At 48.6% G+C, this 19,756-nt stretch overlaps 3 protein-coding genes across 3 annotated transcripts; all 3 read right to left on the bottom strand.

Moving 5' to 3' along the window:
- Window positions 1–1,557: 1,557 nt before the first annotated feature.
- On the bottom strand, window positions 1,558–2,280 carry IUM83_18777 (putative secreted RxLR effector protein; the record flags this gene model as incomplete). The annotated part of the gene is made up of 1 exon (XM_067943790.1): window positions 1,558–2,280. One exon carries the CDS (start codon window positions 2,278–2,280, stop codon window positions 1,558–1,560), a length of 723 nt encoding a protein of 240 aa, XP_067792307.1.
- Window positions 2,281–4,811: 2,531 nt separating this feature from the next.
- On the bottom strand, window positions 4,812–8,696 carry IUM83_18776 (multidrug resistance protein ABC superfamily; the record flags this gene model as incomplete). Its single annotated transcript, XM_067943789.1, has 1 exon — window positions 4,812–8,696. The coding sequence occupies one exon, from the start codon at window positions 8,694–8,696 to the stop codon at window positions 4,812–4,814; it is 3,885 nt and encodes a 1,294-aa protein (XP_067792308.1).
- A 2,689-nt stretch (window positions 8,697–11,385) lies between these two features.
- On the bottom strand, window positions 11,386–12,339 carry IUM83_18775 (transposable element Tc3 Transposase; the record flags this gene model as incomplete). The annotated part of the gene is made up of 2 exons (XM_067943788.1): window positions 11,386–12,054; window positions 12,115–12,339. The coding sequence occupies 2 exons, from the start codon at window positions 12,337–12,339 to the stop codon at window positions 11,386–11,388; spliced, it is 894 nt and encodes a 297-aa protein (XP_067792305.1).
- Window positions 12,340–19,756: the final 7,417 nt, after the last annotated feature.

Genomic DNA, 19,756 nt, shown 5'->3' with positions numbered 1-19,756 from the left:
GTATTGTCGCCTTCCTCAGCACACTGTTTGAGGAAGGTTGCGTCACACAGGGGGCGTCTCGGTGACGGCGGCCAAGTACAACAACCCTACCAACTCTGATATCAGGCTCGTTGTGATAGTCGATGTTGCAGACAACTCGGAACCTGAAGATAATAAAGGTTTGTCACTGCGGAGTTCTCGTGCTCCGTTTTATCTAACGTGGTGTTGTCTCCAGCCACCGCTGTGACAGGCTCGTTCAGTGCTTCGCAGTGAACGAGTTCATGGAGAACCGACCTCTGTGAAATGTTTGTCTTGGTTCCCTACGATATTGCATGAAGTTTAGAGAATACTTGACCACGATGACTCGCGCGGTCAGATAGGTCCTTTGTCACGGCAAAAAGAAGATGTACCAGTGCCATCAACAACCCTTTACTGCACTGGTGTTCCCAGCCAAGTCGCAGACGACCTAGTGTAAAGTGAACAACCAAACTGGACGCTAGTCTGGAGGTAAGTATAAATTTGATCGAGTGCTGGTGGTTTACTGCGTTGAAGAAGCGGTCTCCATGTGAACGGGAAACAGAACGCTGTATCCATGGTAATCGAGAAGCACAACTCAGATAGGACGCTATAGTGTACTTGTACAATCGGCTAGATCAGGTTTTTAAAGAGCTCATTGGAAATCTGATTGACAACTACAGTTCGCTTCAATCCTTGAGTAGAGTACGTACTCAGCAAATGGAGTATTTGAATATTGCTACTGAATCTTAACACGAAAAACACATATTTCTACTACCAGCACGCTTCTAAACGGTAAGATGAGAGCCAATTGGGCTTGAGCCAAAGCATTCACTTTGTGAGGTGCGGTAATACTACGTAGTTGTATATATCAAAGCGGTAGCGAGTAATGTTCATGAAATACAGAAGCAAATGACAACGGCAAAAGAAAGCATCCTCATGGAATATCCAAAATATTTTTTTTGTTCAGAAGTAGGACAGAGTAGTAGACAGATTGATTCGTTTACGGAAGCAATAAACAAGGAGAAGCGTTCTTTGATCTTGATGTACTGTTCGAGCATTTCTGATTCCCACGCCGAATTTGTCATTGAGATCTTCATTTCTTCTGGTCATTTGTAAGAATTTACCGCGCTAATCGTAGCTAGCGTACTCCGAAAACATTTTTTGTGATTTTTACCTGACACAAACGAACTGTAAGTGTTGTTTGCATACGTGTGTACACCTTATCATCCACCTCAAATACGAATTCATTGTTCTAGGCCAGTACTTCGTCAATCCAAGTCTTTCGCCATAATAGGTATCCGTATAAAGCGCAGCGAAATCTATATAAAAGCATGAGTTCACATACCACCCAACTCGCGTTATCCTATCAGAATATCTTCACCGTGTTGATAATTATGATCTGTGAGCAATACTATACAGACTAATTCAACAGGACAAACTAATCGGTTTTCACAATAAATGTCTGAGTTCAACATCGTCAGTAATTACGTTGAAAAGGTCTTGACTAAAACTCGAACTACTTCGAAGTAAATCATCTGCTTTCAACTTTAAAGATCCTCTCTAATTGACCAAGCGCTGCTTCTTAGCTTTGATCAGCTTCTGAAATAGCTGATAGTACTCGTAGTTCGGGTTTCCATGCTTCGCGTTCTTGCCCATCATTTCGAGTACATACCAGCTCGGTCTATCGGCGTTCGCCCAAATCCTCACTTTCACTGACAACTCGGTTGCCGAACTGATCTCAGGCTCGAAAGAGGCTCTTTTGTAGTGCCAAATCTCGTCGTCCAGCATCGTCGCGTACCGAATATACGTCGTCAACGCGTCGCTTTCCTTGAGTTCTTGCTTGGTGAGCTTGTCCAGCCCCAAGATTGTCCAGACTTCAGCCGTGAGGGTGTCTTTGTTGATCCATGCGTCCACCTTCCGCGCGTCCATCTTTTCTACGAACTCCTCGAAGATCTTGTAGTTCGGGTGAGCTTTCAGCGCTGCACCCGTCAGAGTTTTATCGATATGAAGTACGTCCTTGACGTAGTCGTCGGTCTTCCCAGTGTTCACCCAAAACGTTACGCTCCCCATCTTGGTAACATCGTCCACAAATTGTGAGATAAACCCTCTTTCCTCTGTGTCGGTGCTGTAGCTCTTAGCCGCACGCAACAATCTACCGCTGCTGACGACGATCGGGTCGGTAATTGAGGTCACTGCTGACACCCTTGACTTTGCGCCCGCCGCGAGTGATTCACCGCCAGCGAGAAAGGCGGCTGTCGCCATCATTGTGGCGTAGAAGCGCATGCCTGGGGTGGTACGGCTTCTGAAGTAAATTGTGGAATGAAGAGAGTTTCGTGGAGGGGAGAGGCGTGAACTAGCGAATATCGGTACATGGGTGCATCGATACAGTTGGTTGAAGAGCACGCCCAAGAAACAGATTGCGTTGGGAACCTGACTCATTTTCTGTGCAAGTAGTATTTTTACTATGAAGTGTATAATTGGGATAGAAGTATTCTTCGTATCGACTATATTTAGCACCGGATGCATGTATAATATACATAATATTATAGAATATATTATATACTTAGTTGAGTACACATAATGGCAGCGTCCATCAGTTCTGTGCGCTATTCGCCACGTACACAGTGCGTTATTGTAGCATATCAGAGACCGACTCGAACGATTGCCTAGCTACCTTTGCTTTCAAATTTGGCCAACCAGTTTCTCGGAACGCCGCCACGCATTGTGCCTTGCGCATCAGGAGAATATCTAAATTGTGTGTGTACTGTACGTACACCCGTAAACCGCAGATCAAGTCGAGCCCTTGCAATCCAACAAAGTCTTGACAAATGCCCACGATCCCTTCGAGGAGTGTTCCCTCGCGATGCCTGAGTTGCGAACCAGCAGAATGAGATAGCGAGGAGGATGCAAACGAGTCATGGTAGATGATAGGAGTCCTCTCTCACAGACGTCTTAGTAGCGATATGTAGCTCAATAAACAGTATGTTATCTTTCTCAAATTATTGGCAAATGTAAGGCTGCGTGCACGTCGTGTACATGTACCATCAAACGGCAGGTTGCTGTCCGCACCAGAGGACGCTCTGAAAAAAAGTTTGCGACGGTAATGTGCATCGTCAGGACAACAACGTCGTCTCTGTCGTAGCCTTTCTGCAACACGGACCTTACAATGCCTCGATGCAGGTTCCTGGGTGTGGAATGCTCATTCCAGCAACTTTTTGCTTGTGCATGGCAAAACGCAACAAAATTGGTATACAAATTGAACTCACGTAATACCACTTAATAAATATAATTGTCTAACCCCACCAGCATGTTCGTATCCTTTGCTAGCTTCAGGAAAAAATCTCCTAACCCCATCGACATGTTATTTCTATTATTCTTTTATTTTTACCTTTTCAAGCTGTTGTCATGGGAAGTTTTTAATGTATAAGCAGCTTACTACCCTATACGGCAGCAATTTTTCCTACTCTGATTTGTGTGCAGTAGCTGTTTGTATACTCTCATGTCCCCTATCCCCCCCCCATGCTCGTTTTGTAGAACAGGAGACCATGGGATTGACATACACGTAACTGACGACCGCATCAGCTACGAATGTTTATTGGTATGATGGAGGTGCAGTATCTGCGTCATCATGGAACTTCATAATAAAGCTTAGTTTGAAGGTCGTTTTAACTCCTTTAAGAGTCTAAAATATTTGATCATCATTGAATCGAATAAAAAAAACGACATTTTGTGCATTTAGTGGCATCGATCTACACAAAATTGTTATTCCGTACTTGCCGAGTGCTGTCCTTGGCTGCTCATCGGAGGTGGTGGTTTAGCGTCTGTGTTCTTATTTATTTTAAAGCAGCGCTTCCGTCCAGTCTCGCAACTACGGACAACATTGTACATCATTTCGGCCTTACCCACCTGCTACAGTAAGAAAAGAAGACGACACATCATTATTCATCGTGCCTGGAGCAAACTGCAATGAATCCAAGCGACTGCGTGAGACGGATGCGGGTGCTGAAGCTCAGAACTTCACCAATCGTGTACGCAGCAACTCGTGCAACATGACAATTTCTTTCGGAAACGACCCTCCCAGCGTCTACCGTTGCTCATACTCGCTCAATCGGAGGCTAGATTCTCTAGCTTAATCCGTTCGACACGCCATTGTATGGAAGCAACTGTACGGCCACGTTGCACAGCTTCACCCTACGTCTGGACAAAATCGTCTAGATAATACTTTGCTGCAAAATTCAGTGCTCTTGATAGATCGATACGAAAGTTCCCACTTCCCAGCAATTGGATCAACGTTTACCCAGTTTTTACCGCCTCGGCCACGGCCTCTTCTGGGGACATCAATAACACATCGACAGCGTGAACAGCTTGAGGCAGCGACAGGATTGAGGTTGGGAGCTATTTGGCGGCATCGCATGGGCATTTGGCAGTGGTGGAATTCGAAATGCAATATGCTGGCGAGGGCAGAATTTACACCCACGTACTGCATAGAACCCCAGTGTCGTGTGATGCGCTTAGCTTACGATCTCGCCAATGATCCCGAGACGATGTTTACAGCGTTCGGGAGCCCGTCGTTGATTTTTCGATGGGAGCTCGGACCAGCCCTTGACCACGCCGAAAGTAATGGCAGCAAGACGTCTTCGACGTGAATTTTCAAGCGATCGACAAGTATTATGGCGGCGAGGTATCTTCGTTAAGTAACTCCACAGAATGTCTTGGTTGGTGGCAAGTCAATCGAGTGTGAGTGGGACAAGTGTGAGGATCAAGAGAAGAAGTGTCAGTTGAACACAAGCAGCAAATTACATGTCGGTTTCTGCCTACGCTGTAGCTGTCTCCACCAACTTGGCATAGATACCGTGACGACTGACGAGCTCTTGGTGTGTTCCCTGTTCTGCGATCTTGCCGCCACTTACGACGCAGATTTTATCTGCATGGCGAATTGTCGATAGTCGGTGCGCGATCACGATGGTTGTACGACGGTGCATCGCAACTACCTTGTCCAGAGCCTCTTGCACAACTTTCTCGCTCTCCAAGTCCAGCGCACTTGTCGCTTCGTCTAGCAGCAGGATGCTAGGATTCTTTATCATCGCGCGGGCGATTGCAATCCGCTGCTTCTGACCGCCCGACAACTGCTCGCCTTTCACCCCAACCTGCGTGTTATAGCCGTCGGGGAACTGCATAATGAAGTCGTGCGCGTTCGCCATCCTTGCCACCGTCTCGATTTCTTCCATACTCGGTGTCTTGTCCAAACCATACGCGATATTCTCAGCGATGGTGCCAATAAACAGCGTTGGCTCCTGACCGACCAGTCCAAGCTGGCCACGCAGCCATCGGACGTTTAACTGCTTCAAATCCACTCCGTCGAGCAGCACCTGACCACTGATGGGATCGTAGAACCTCTCTAGCAGCGACACACACGTGCTTTTGCCGCCTCCACTCGGACCACAAAACGCAACAGTCTTGCCAGGCTCGATGGTAAGGTTGTAGTTTTGCAGCACCGTCATGTTAGGTCGTGTCGGGTACCTGAAAAGTACATCCTTGAACTCGATCTTGCCAATTACGGTGTCAGGACGCAAACCTTCCTCCGAAAATGAGTCAATGGGCAATTGCCGGTCACGAAGCGAAAGAATGACCCCTCCAGCCTCGAATGCACCATCAGCGTCGGCAAGGTATCCGATGGAACCGCCCACTGTTTGGGACGACATGATAATAGCCATCAGCGACCGCATCAGCTGCAGGAACGTAATTTTTCCATCATCTACGAGCTTGCCGCCGTACCAAAACGCGAACGCGTACGTTGCGAATACAATGAAAGAACTGAACCCCACTGTGAGCCCATTCACTTGTGCGTCTCGCTCTCCGCTCTTCATTGGGGCATCTAGCAGTACAGAGAATTTATCACACGAAGACCGCTCAAGTCCCAGTGACACGACGGTGCGGATGTTTCCGAGCACTTCAGACGCATGAGCTCCAACTTCGGCCATGTCATCCGCGAGAATACTTTTTCCGCGCATGTTGTTACCCCGGAAAACATTTCCCAGAACGAGGAATGGGATAATAGCGAGCATCACAAGCGAAAGCAGCCAGCTTCCCGCCAGAAACGAGATTAAAAGCGCCGCTACCGTCGTGTACACTGCTTGGAACAATCGACCCTCAGTTTCCCCCGAAATCACAGCAACGCGCAGAGCATCCGTGGCGAGATCAGCCGTGAGAGCTCCAGTTGCGTTCTCCGTCTTGTCAAAGAAGCCAATGTTCTGTCTGCAGAGTGAAGAGAAGTGGATCCCACGAAGACGCGCTGTCAACTTTTCAGCCATGTACTGGAAGCCGTAACTCTGCATCGCTCTGCCGACCAGAAGGATCAGCGCTCCAGCAATGTACAAGCATCCGTACACAGCCACCCTGTGCGGCATGGACGATAAATACGATCGATCGTCGTACTCCTGGTAGTAGGCGTAGTCGATTGTCATAATTGACACGAGCTGGCTGATGAGAACCGCCGATGCTGGGAAAGAAGCTCCATTAATCGCCGCTCCGATCATACCCAAGATGAAATACTTGCGTTCTGGCGTACTGAGCTGATTGGCGTCCCGCAACGTAAATCGTCGTGGAGATTCGTCCGCGCTACTTCCGTTATCACGACCACTGTGTCTCGATTCATCACTTCTCATAGACCACCAACTTGCTTTGTGGGCTATCAGTCCACCGGCCTCACTCTTGAGGTCATCAGATCCCGTTTTTTTCAATGCGAGGGTTGCTGCTTCGGCTTCTTCTTGAGCTTTTGTTTCCTGGATCTCGTATAAATTGCGATACACGCCGTGTTCAATCCCGATGAGTTCGTCGTGGGGACCTTCTTCGACGACGTGCCCCTCGGCGAGGACGACAATCTTGTCGGCATGCCGAATTGTACTGAGACGATGAGCAATCGCGAGAGTCGTCATGTTCGTTTTGGCCATCAAGTCATTCAAGGCGTCCTGCACCACCTGCTCGCTCTCAGCGTCTAACGCGCTGGTTGCCTCGTCGAGAACCAAGATCTTCGGCTTGCGAATGATGGCACGAGCGATAGCGACACGTTGCTTCTGACCCCCAGACAATGAAACGCCCTTCTCTCCAACCAAAGTATCGTAGTTTTCAGGTAGTGACATGACAAAAGTATGCGCGTTGGCCATCTTAGAGGCTGCAATAATGTCCTCACGGGTGAAACCCGTCCGACTTGCAGCGATATTTTCTGCGATGGTGGTAGCGAACAACACGGGCTCTTGCGAAACCAGTCCGATCTGAGATCGAAGCCACTTGACGTTGAGCGTCCTGACATCTCGGCCGTCCAGGAGAATTGAACCACTCGAAGGATCGTAAAACCTCTCAAGGAGCGAAATGATGGTGCTCTTACCTCCTCCACTCTCCCCCACGAACGCAACAGTTTGCCCACTCTCGATCGTTACGCTGTAATCCCGCAAAACGGGGGCATCTGGGCGACTTGGATACGCGAAATGGACGTTACGTACTTCAATTCGACCCGAACACGAGTCCGGGATAAATCCTTCGTCGAGGTGGGACGCATCGATCAGAGATTGCGTGTCCAGCAGCTCGTACAGCGCTATGGCTGCCCCTTTGGCTTCGAGAATGGCAGTGATGTTGGGGAAAATGAGACCGATGGACCGCATGCCCATGAGAATGCCCATAAGTGCCTGGAAGACCGTCTTCGGCGAGGCTTCTCCTCTCCACACTTTCGACCCTCCGTACCACAGCCCAGCGGCGTACATCAACCAGTCGCAGCCTCGAGACAAACCGATCATGAGCGAAAGCACCTTGCTTTGCTGGATGTTCCCCTTCTCGACCTCAGCGGTGTGCTTGTTGTACTTCTCCAGTGCGCGCTGCTCCGCGGTCAGCGAGCTCACAGTTCGAATGGATCCCAGCGTTTCCTCAGCCACAGCTCCGGCCTGTGCATACACCTGCTGCGCGTACGTGGCTCTCGTCTGCCACTTCTTCATCACGTAGCCCATCGACCAGCCCATTACGGGCACGACGCACGTCATGACCAGCGTGATGTCCCAGCCGCGCACAAGGCCGATGATGTAGCCCGCCACGAACTGGCACACGTACTTGACAAAGTCGCCGAGCTTCTCGCCCATGCCGTTCTTGATCTTGACTGTGTCCCCCGTGATGCGACTCGACAGCTGCAGCGGGTCGTGCAGGTCGTACCACGAAATGTCCATGTACAGCATGTGCCGCAGCGCCTCAGCGCGCAGAGCCTTCATCTGGCGCTCAGCCGACAGCGAGAAGAGCAGATACGCCAAGTAGTCGGTCACGAAGAGCCCGATGGCGATCAAGAAGTAGTCCAGCGCTGCACTGTTCAGCGTGTCGCGGTCGACTCCGCCATTCACTTGGGCGAAGGCGCCGATGGCTTTGCCGAATACCAGTGCGATGCACGGGAACAGCGCGCCGTTGACGCCTGCCATGGCCACGGCGATGACCGTGAGCGTTCGGTCCCATGGAGTCGCGAACCGATAGAGATCAAGAAACGAGAAGTTGGACGGCGTCGATTGTTGCTCTGCGTAGAGCTTGGGAGTTTTTTTGCCGATGTCGCTCACTGCGTCATTGATCAGAACCGCGCGCTCGGTGGAGTTGCTGGCAGCAGCGCGTGGAGTTACAAGCTGCGCGAAGGGCACCTCTCGGGGATTGTCCTTGGCGCTTGGAGTCGCCATGGACCTGTCGGATTGAGCTTCTGGTTGAGGTGTGAGGGACAGGAAGCGAATTCTGGAGTGGTAACAGGCCAGGGCCACGTCTGCAACATGACAGAACAGCCACCTGATGCCGGAGTAGTGATTAGCACAAATCGTGATTACTGCAAGATCGGCATTGCAGCCGATTGCGTCAGATTCTTGAGCCGGGGCAGAGCTCCACCGTCTGTGGATCTCTGCCCCGTTCCCAGCGCGACGAATCCCGTTAAGCAACTTTAATCGGAGACATTTATGCCGATCTACGCGACTTTAAGCAGAGATTATATGGTAGGGATTGACAGTAATTCGACTAAAACTACTACTCCACTGATACCTATATTAAAATGATGGTCAAAATGATGTAGTAACTAGTAATTTGGGACGAGGTGTCATCTAATACTACTGTAGTAACTAGTAACTCAGATCGACCCCGTGAATTACTATAAACTACTGTCGCGCACTTGAAGAAATCCAGAGGCGTGTGGCAATCCCCCGCTTCCACAAAGCAGGAATTCTGGTTCGCCTCCCACGCAAGCTAATGTGAATCGCTGCTTCATTGGAGACGGATAAGGCGACGAGCGGGGTGTCTGCGTCCGAGCAGCGTTTACAAGAGCTCAATCGTCAGACGAGCAAGCCAGTTGTCGTGCTGGTGACGCCAGTCTTGCAGATTCAGACTTCTGAGCCCTCATTCTGCAAGTTTCCAGCAACACCAGAACCGCCAGCAACGACCAAGAACCCTCTCGACCTGTCACACTTCCACTTCACCCCATGAAGTGCGTTAACCCGACTGTTCGTTCGCCGAGTTGACGACGACCGATCCGTGTGTCTTCTGCGAGCGTGGAGTTCAGCACCTGTGCAGTAAGCCGGCAATGTTCTGCAAAGGGGGGTTGAGTACTTGGTGGACTGGATCGCCGTGGCACTGCAGCAATCAGCGGAGGAGGGGGTTGAGCAAGAACGAGTTTACTCCTTTGCTGATGGTTCGTCGAAATGGAGTAGTTTACTGGCGTGTGGAGGCCCTCTGCGAGCATGTGGACATTCTGCGTTGGTTTCGCAATGTCGGTCGCGTGAAGTTTCCATCTATCGCGGCCTTGCACGCGTTTGGCTAGGGCACAGCCCTTCCAATGCGTCCCAAGAGCGTGTCTTCTCTACAGGGGGATTTGTGATGAGCAGCCTTCGGACGAGAACCGACAACGAACGCGCGGAAATGCAGGTCCTACTCAACCATAATCAAGCGGAAATCCGTCGTATGGAGCTTGACAGCGATGGATACAAAGGCCTGACAATGCAGGAGGTCGACCACTGAAACTACTAGGAAATTACTACAGTAATTCGGAGCCACAGCTGCCCTATTAATATAGTAATTTCGTATAAATCTGTGTTACTATCAATTCCTGTATACCGCTACCTACAAACCATACAAATAACCTTAGAAACGTATAAGTACAGGGTTATAATAAAGTCGCCTTGGTGGCTTGTGTTGATGAGAGCAAATGCCGAAGTGAGATTGATCGTTAAGCCTAAATCTACTTTGCTGTCCTCCTCTCCCTGTTGCTTCCCTTGTGCTCCTTGATGCATCTCATCATGTTATGGTAGATATGACTTGATCTCATTAACCCCCTGGTTCCCTACGTCGTAACTTATGACATACTTTTTTTTGTTATGGCGTAACTTACGACATTGCAGTGACAACAACAGGTAATGATTCGAGCCATACTTAAATCAAGTAATTAAAAATTAAGATCGGGGAGGTCAAAACCAAAAATCCAGAAACGGTACAAAATGGAGGGAGCCGGATGAATATTAGGGGAACAGCGGGCACTTAGTGGCCGACCTCCTCATTCGAGAATCTACTGGATGGCGCACACCCGCCGCACGACCTCCGCCGCGGACACTGCCGCCAACCATGACGTCGACTTCCCGCATCTGTGGCGGCAGCTCCGCATGGCGGGTTGGAAGGCGAAACCACCTACAAGCGAGCGAGCGCGCAGAACGCGAGCGTGCACACCGAGGGCGCGCTAGACGTGGGCTTGTGTGGGCACACCGAGTGTGAGTAGAATGAGGGTGAGCAGGACGTGGGCTTGTGTGCGCACGACACGAACACGCCGAGGGCGAGGAGGGCGAGAAGGGCGAGGGTGCACATGACGTGAACGCGAGCGAGCAGGATGAGGGCGCAAGCATGTACTCCGAGGCCAAGCAGGTCCAGGGTGCCGAGTGTGCCCAGACCGTGAGTAGTATAGATCCGGGACAGTTCATGTAATTTTTTTCAAAGCGTTATTTAACCATCGACATCAACCCTAATGCGTATATTTCAAAAGTAGAAAATAAATCGAAATTCGAGGAAAACACCTCTTGATACCTTCTGGTGCGAAGGAGGTACCCTCCACACCTTCAAGCACCATCACAGCTCTCGACGTTACAGTGCTGGCGGATAGTATACTGCCACCCCGAATTTTTGCTTTATTTTATCCAATACGAGGCATTTTGCGACGCGCTTTTGTCCAATCGAAAGTGCGCTCTAATACGAAGCGAACGCTACTCGATTCATTTCAATCTGACACGTACTTGCGATGCAACCGTAAAAAATGTTGAAGTTGAAGTGGACGTACCTGGCGGTTACAATACTGCCAGTTCGGTTTGCGCGATTTGTACTGGTTGTTTGACGCTTGAATTGCACTCAGTACTTGGTCTTAGCCCCGTGGAGCTCCAGCGTAGCGATGCATCTCTTTGGCATAGACTCAACCAGTTTTGTGATGACGTCCTGCCCGATCGCAGCCCACGATGCCTTGATCGTCTCGATGAGGTCTTCACGTGTCTGGAATTGTCGTCCGTGAGCGTAGACAGCACGAACCAGGACCCCCCACATATTCTCTATGGGGTTCAGGTCGGGCGACTTGGCTGGCCAGTCCATCACGTCCACGTTTTCCTCCTTCAGGAACTCCTTCGTGCCCCCTGAAGTATGGATTGAGGCGTTGTCCTGTTGAAAGACACACTCTCGGCCGTACACTCGGTCAATGAACGGCAGCAAATACTCTGAGAGAGTATAGATGTACCGCTCACTGTTTTGATTTCCCTCTAAAATCACAAATTCAGACTTACCGCTAGCACAAAATGCAGCCCAAACCATGACACTTCCTCCGCCACTTTGGCGAGTAGAGTAGATCTCGGGTTCGCGGCGCAAATCGTGCCAATAGTACTGCATGCAGTCTGGCCCGTCCAGATTGAACTTCTTTTCGTCTGAAAAGACGCAGTTTCCCCATTTTGTCATGTCCCAGGTCACCTTAGCTCGGGCCCACGTGAGACGAGCCTCCTTGTGCTTCTTAGTTAACACAGGCGAAGCTTTACGCTTCCCGTAGTTCATGTTAGGATCCGCCTGAAGGATTTCACGGACCCGCCGCGCACTTACAGGTAGCTCCAGCGCCATTTTGAGCTCCGCAGAGCTGAGTTGACCCTTCGAAGCTTCACGAAGCAGCCGGCGACGTGCCTTCGGCGTGAGCTTTTTGGGTCTTGCCGATCGTTTAACCTTGGTGTAGCCCTCTGGATCAGATAGAAAGGCGTGTACAACGGGTCTAGAACGCTGCACACGTGTCGCTATAGCTCTTTCGCTCAGTCCCGCCTCGGAGAAGGCCATTATCCGGTGCTGCTCTTCTTCGGTAAGTTTGGTCCCCCTGGGCATGCTGCTAACACGAATATATGACAAACAATACAGTAGCATATGCACATTTAATTGCTGATCACAGGGCTAGAAGCGCATGCGAAAGCAACGCCTCCATATCAGTAAAATACGCACCGGCAGTATACTAACCGCCAGCACTGCCAAGCGAGTGAGGCGTTTAATTGCGGTTGCGCAGTGAGCAAGAAGCGGAGTGAGCTGAATCGAGTGGCGTTCGCTTCGTATTAGAGCGCTCTTTCGATTGGACAAAAGCGCGTCGCAAAACGCCTCGTATTGGATAAAATAAAGCAAGAAATCGGGGTGGCAGTATACTATCCGCCAGCACTGTATTTCATTCCAAGGCAGTTCATGTAAATTTTCTGAGATATAGAAATTCGATCCATCCTGATATATAAATATAGTAAGTATTGGGTGGAGGGGGGGGGGGGGGGGGGGGTCAGAGAACCTCTATTTTGTTAGGAATTAAGTATAGAGTCCTGGAATTTCTGTAGGCTTTGCCTAATTGATGCGTTATCCGGTGGCCATCTTGGGCTAGATTCTCGAATACAACGCCGACTTAATGTTTCCTTAAGCCTTGGAGGTAAGCTGTTGAACTCATACATCCCTGGGGTAATTGTACCTCGTCGCGACAGTTTGATTAAGTTCGCCGGGCCTGACACCTCTTGAATTCTGGTTGTTTCCCACATATATGAATTGAACTTGATGAAGATGCTTGGATCATCTGGGCGTTGGGTCGCCGATGCAGCACCTTGAATCATGACATGTACTGTGCTGGAGAGTGTGATTTGACGGAGCTTCTGCAGGGCTACTTGAAGGATTTCTCCTATCCACTCCTGAGTCGAACAGTAAACACGTCGTTCTTGTATTCCAATGACTTCGATTGTGATCCTGTTCACTTGGCTGGGTCCTGGGAGTATCCAGGCCCCGCGATATTCATTCGGCTGTTTTACTATGTGATATTGAATGATCCATGTTTGTAGAAATATCGCTTGCTGCAAAGGTGACAGTCCCTTGAATACACTGTAGCATTGGACAAGTCTAAATCCTTGATTATAGGTTGCCGTATTGGATGTCCACGCCAGAATTACGGCTGTTGTCTGAAAGTCTGCTGCCTTCCACACTATCTTTTCGGCTTCTTTCTGATGTATCTGGACATTTTCAAAGATTTCCTTGTTACGTATTCTCCATAACATGCATTGTGTGCTTGTCGTCCAAATACGCCACAGAGTTTGCATCGCCTCGGTAAGCTCATGCGACCATTCAGAGATTGAGCTTCTTGCAGCTGCCAAAAAGTCTGGAGTGGTTGATTGGGTCGATCTATCTGCTGTAAAGCTTCGCAACTCGGTCATCTCCTGATGCGTTGGATGGTGGCCAAGCCATGATGGAATACAGGCTAGCGAAACACCTTGCGCTCTTGCACAATCCCAGAGGATGTGTTCGATAGTCTCCGGTGATGTTGTGCAGTGTTCATACGAACAACGTCGATTACTGGGCCATCCGGCATGAAAGAAGTTCAAAGTTCTAGTGGATCGTCCATCGCTGGTCGTCTGTCAAGATACCATCTTGTTTCCAAATTGCGGTTGGGCTTTGCCGCTGTGTAGCTTCTATCCATGGGTGTTTTTCCGCGGCATCTCTCATTCGATTGAGGATATGTTGTGCAGAGAATTTAGGTTTTCGCCGAAGGTGTTTAGCTCGGATTTTTCGGATAGTTTGACGTAGATTTCGTGCCAAGGTTTTTGGCGGGGCTGCCCATGGTGTTGAATACAGACTTGGGTTGTCTTGGAAGGCAATCCCGCTAGTTTTTCGACATACAGCAGCGTTGCGAAATCTTCATCAAATCGAGTGTCATGGTTTCGCTCTGTGATTTTCCATGTCCATCCATCGTTGTATTGACTAAGTTGAAAAGCTTCTTCTCGTGGTACTGTGAGAGAAAATGCCGTCACCTTATGATTACCACGTTGATACCCATTGATACTCTTTTTTCAAAGTGGGGAGATACCATGGGGTTACTGGATTTGGCAGTTGGGACCAAACCTTATCGGTAATACTCGAAAATATGCTTGCACACCACTTCTGTATTTGACGATGGTGCTGTATCTTGAATGGGCGGAAGCGAATAGGTGGAATCAGAATAAATTCGCCAAGTCCTAAGCTTGATATTTGGAGATGTAATAATGAGCATGGATATATCAGCGGAAAATCTCTCGCTTGCAGTGGTTTTCCTTTGTGATCAACAACACACGCATTGTCGCACCAGCTTCCTGCTCGTAGAAACCCGACCGTCCTGCCTTCCGGTTCCCCTGGAGTAGGTGCCTGTAGCGCACATTGGAGAGATCCGTTGTGATGCCAATAGCAGATCATAGTATCTTTGTTGCTTGCGACTCTATCAGCAGTTCCTGAAGATGGATGAAGTTGCAGCCGTTCTGTTTGATCTGCCCAAACCTCATATCGTCCCAGTTCTTGGACAGTTGTTCTAGTTCCTTTATTCCTTTTTCTTGGACAAGAACGTATCCGATTCCTCAACGTAGGTGTAAATACACAGCAGTAAGGCGAGTTGATTTGGTCGGGATGAGCAAGGGAGTGCCACGCCGCTGTGTAGCTATCTGGTGTAGATTGCATCCAATATTCTGCCTGATTCATACGTGTGATTTGGAGCGCCAATTCGATGTTTTGTAGACCCAAACCGCCTTGTTCTTCAGGAGCAAATACCAATCCGGGGGCTAACTTATGTCGAGCCTGTTCCTCTCCAATTGTTCCTTTCCAAATGAATCGTTTCTGTAGCTGTTCTAATTGGCGAAGCATTTTTGAAGTGATCAAAATGTGCTGGCCTGTAAATTGGATCACTGGCAGTACTATCGTGTTAAATAAAACCACTCGTTGTTTAACAGAGTTGGTTACTTGTGTTGCCACTTGCAGTCGTTTTTTAATGTTTTCCACTCGAAGCTCCCAATTTAGGTCAGTAGTATCTTTTACTCCGAAATGGTACCCCAATATTCGTGTTGTAGCCGTTTGAACCAATACTGGATATCCGTGGCATTTAGTCTGATGCCAAGCTGTATTGAGCGGTATCAATATACTTTTGCTCGGACTTTCAACCCCGAGAGCTGACCAAAACGATTTAAAATTGCGTTGACAGGTGCTAATTCTCTCGTTGCCGAAAGAAATATTGTACTGTCATCTACAAATCCGCTGAATATATGTCGTCTTCCTCCTGATCCCGGAATTTCCACTCCTTTGATTGCAGGATGTGCTTGGATTGCTCGCCCTAGAAAATCAACAGCAAGGGCGAAAAGTAAAGGTGCTAACGGACAACCCTGTCGTATGCCGGAGTTCACAGCCCATTTACTTGATTCTTCTCCATTTACTAAATAGCTAGCCATGGTTCCATTGTGAAGATTATGAAATACATCAAGAAATTGCTGGGGGAATCCATATTGCTCCAGCACAGCCGCCATAAAGTTTCCGCATAGTGTGTCATACGCCTTCTGGAGATCAACGCAAAGAATCGCAGGGGAATCTGCCCAATCAATAGTAGGATCATCTATTACTGTTCGTAACAGCGCTTGAACCATTGTTACACTCCTTGTTAGTAATCTTCCCCTCACAAATCCCTGTTGCCCACTACTAATTAGTCGTGGTTAGAAGGGGTGAATTCGATTAGCGTAAATTCTTCCCAATATCTTGTATGCTGTGTTCAACAGAGATATTGGTCTATAGTCCATTGCGCTTTTTGAATCACCTTTTTTTCGAAGCGGTACTACCACCGCATCCAGGAACGATTTCGGGACTGCGGCACCGTTCTGAATATCCTGGTAAACCGCTGTGAGGATTCCTACAAGTTCGTCTTTGAAATCCTTGAAGAAATCGTGAGATAGTCCTGAGGAGCCTCCAGATTTATCCCGTGGAAGCTGATCTATTGCGGTTAGAACTTCCTGTTCTTCAATTGGTCTTGTCAATTTCGTTTGTTCCTCTGGTTGTAGTCGGTTTTGTTCAGGTACTTCGTGGATTTTTTTCAGAGCATCTTGAATGTTATCGGGACTAACTTTTGCATGAGATGCTCCTAATATATCGTTCCATTCTGATGTCATCCTTTCTGCTGTAGACATATTTTTAGTATAGAAGTGTCCCGGAGATGGATCAATCCCTGCTACATATTGGTCCCGCTGCCAGTTAGCGTGTTTCTAGTAAAAATTCTTCAAATTAGAAGCAGTAGGTTGCATAGATCGACCAAAAGATCGACTACTCTGTCGTACTCGGCGATGCTGTGTTTTTAGTAGTATTTCAGTTCTTGTTGATGGTGGCGATCGGAGATTTGTCTGTAAACGGGCATAATAATGTTCGGTGTGTTCACGGTCCATACGGGCTACTTCACCAATCATTAACGAAAGTTGCCTTGCAAAAGTATCCCAGGCTACGGCGGGACTACTTTGGCGCTGGAATTCAGTGGTCAAACGTTTTAGTCGCTTTTGTATTTGAGTTCGCACCCATTCTGGCCTCGAACTACTGAATGGATATCGTGTAACCCCTTTGCGTTTTCGAGTCTGTGAATATTGCATCGTTAGCCACAACCGGAGCTCCTGATGGTCGGAGTAGCCAACTGGTTCACGTGCTTCAACCCACTGCGCTGTCCCGGCAATATCACCGCTAACGTAGAACCGATCGATCCTACTAGCTGAGCGCTTTCGCCAATATGTGTAGTGAGTAAGGGGCTCTAAGGTATTGTCTTCATCTGCGTAAGATGAAAGTGTCACGACATCCATCAAATTAAGATTATCAACTAGATGATTGAGTTCTTTGCTTTCACAGGCACCTAAACTCGGTAGTCCATCAACAAGACGATCCACCCGAGGATTTAGTACCGCATTGAAGTCCCCACCAAGTAATGTCGATATATTTGAGTCCATCCAATCGTTCAAGTCAGAGAAGAAATCATTTCTTTTGATTCTATTTGTCGGTGCGTATATGTTTGCCAAGCACCAATCATCAAATTGAACCGCAATTCTTCTGTCATTCCAATCATTCTGTTTCCATGGATGAATTCGTGCGTCAACGTGTGGTAGTAATAGTAATCCTACTCCTCCTGAGTTGGTTGCTGTAGTTGTCCAGTAACTAAGAGGATGAGGCGGTTGTTTTGCTCCACAAACGCGATTCCACATTTCGGTCATCTCTGCAATGTCTGCCTTCGTCTTCAAATGTGTGTCCTGAACAAAAATAATTTCTGCGGGAGCTACGTCGGTGCGTTGTGTCCACCCGCGCAACCATGCCTCCCGACGCTTGCTGATAAATCCTTGTAAATTTTGTGTAATAACCTGAAGTGCTGTTCTCCCTTTTATTCCATTTCGCTTCAAATGCCCTGGAGTGTAAAACATTTCTGCAACGTTATGCAGGTCTGCATACAGATCCGGGAATGATTCTGTTGCCGTCTTAGTTGACTGAGCTGGAATAATTATTGGATGTTCGGGGTTTGTTGCGGTGGGTCAACTGACCTATGCGCTAACATCGATTCCAAGCTAGCTAGGTCACCGTCGGAATCTTGCCCATAGAATCCTTTTTTAGTCTGGAATCCTGTTTAAGTGAACCCTGTAAGATTTTGATCAAAGGTACTACCATGGCGTTTGTAGGGAATGACCTCCCACTGATTCTAGCTAGCTCAGGACCGTAAGCGAAGGCTGCAATTATCAATCGAGTAGGGTGGGCTGCCTGAGCTTTTTTGCAGATCTTGAGTAGTTCATTTTTGTCAGCGTCATACTTTCGAAGCTTGATCCAGTAGTCTCGCCCATGAATATAGAAATCATTTATCATTTCGTCGCGTTCCGTCTTCAGATAATTAATCTCATTGTCTAGTTCAGTCTGTGCCAGTTCGTCATGTTGAGCAGTGCGAACCTCGATTAGGCCTTGAATTAGACAGTCGATTCGACATCCTCTCGACCAGTCTTGTAGAGCGCTTGCATTTATTGAGCGAATAATATATTCGGGTGAGTCTACTGCTTGCATGCTTTGCAATAGTTTCATAGGGTGAGCTTTAACCGCATTCTTCCATGTGGTAGTGTCTGCTGGAAGACCCGGGAAATCCAGGCTGCTTATCTGCTTCCAATCAGGTTCCAGCGCATTCCATTGCTCCCATTGGCTAATCTCCCCCCGCCGACCAGCAGAAGCCGTTTTCTGATGGCTTGTAAATCTCCCTCCTCTTGGAGTGGTTAAATCGTCTCGGTGTATATCTGGAGGGACTGGGTCGTGCTTTGCGTCGCTTCTTGCCATCTCCGGTGGGGGCGACCATGATGATTCTTGCGATTCATCCATTTCAACGTCGCTGTCGTCTGGTGTGCTGGCGCTAGATATTCCGTTGGCATGAAGTTGTTGTTGCCAGTGTTGTAAAGTTTCAGCGTCGACCCCCGTCATTGTTTCCAAAGCCTGTCTGTAGTGGGTCTAACTTGACTCACTACTTTAGCTTACACGTTGCGCAACGTGTATGAGGAAGCGTAAGTACTTAGTAATTACTTAGGTTAATTATATTTGATTACACAAATATAAGTTAACTTAGACAAGACTCCAAGTAGCTAGTTTAAGGTAAAATGAGAACTGTATTGTTTGTAAATTGATCTTCCTCTAAAATCTGCTAAAAACTGTTTATCATCTATGAAAGGGTTGGCAGCGGGAGCCCCGCTAATATGCATGTCTCTGATTGGTAGAAAGATGCTGCTTTCTACCAATAGGATCTTTGGGTATGTGTGGACCACTCATTGTGGTGGTCCACTTCAATGTATCCATCGGTGTGTCTTACACCAAGGCGAGGAAGTATCCAAAACGTCGTTTAACAGATAACCTATCTGTTAAATTCACAAGTGGCTTGTAGCCACTTGTGCGTGTAACCCCGTTACACCATCCCCCCCTTAAGGTTAGACGCGCGGGGTCCCCGCACGTCAATCTTTAGGAATTGACCATTCGTCAATTCTCCGCGTTTGGAGAAGAAATCCGCGCTCATTCAACGATGAGCGCGCCACAGAAGAAGACCTCGAAGTCGGTGGGGAGTCATCTCTCCATCGACGACTACTTCGAGCATCAGAAGGCGAAGTATGGCGACGTCGTCGACTTCGACGACGACGATGAAGACATGGAGGGCGAGGAGGACTCGCCCTCAAAGCGTAAGGACTCAGTGTCGAGCGAATCGCTCGACCCTCACGCCAAGAACGTTCGCCCGCGTGAAGGGGACGAATCGGACGCTTCGAGTTCGAAGCGTTCGCGTACTGAGAGCGATACCCCACTCGCTTCTGCTGGGGCTCTCAGTACTCCGCGCGCTGCTGCAGCGCGTGATGTCAAAGCTCAAGGTTTCTCGCGCGCTGCGCCTGCAGCGCGCGATCCATGGATGCCGTCCGCG

Source organism: Phytophthora cinnamomi (assembly GCF_018691715.1).
Source record: "Phytophthora cinnamomi strain GKB4 chromosome Unknown Contig36, whole genome shotgun sequence".
NCBI lineage: Eukaryota > Oomycota > Peronosporomycetes > Peronosporales > Peronosporaceae > Phytophthora > Phytophthora cinnamomi.
This window is presented reverse-complemented; position numbering and strand designations above follow the sequence as displayed.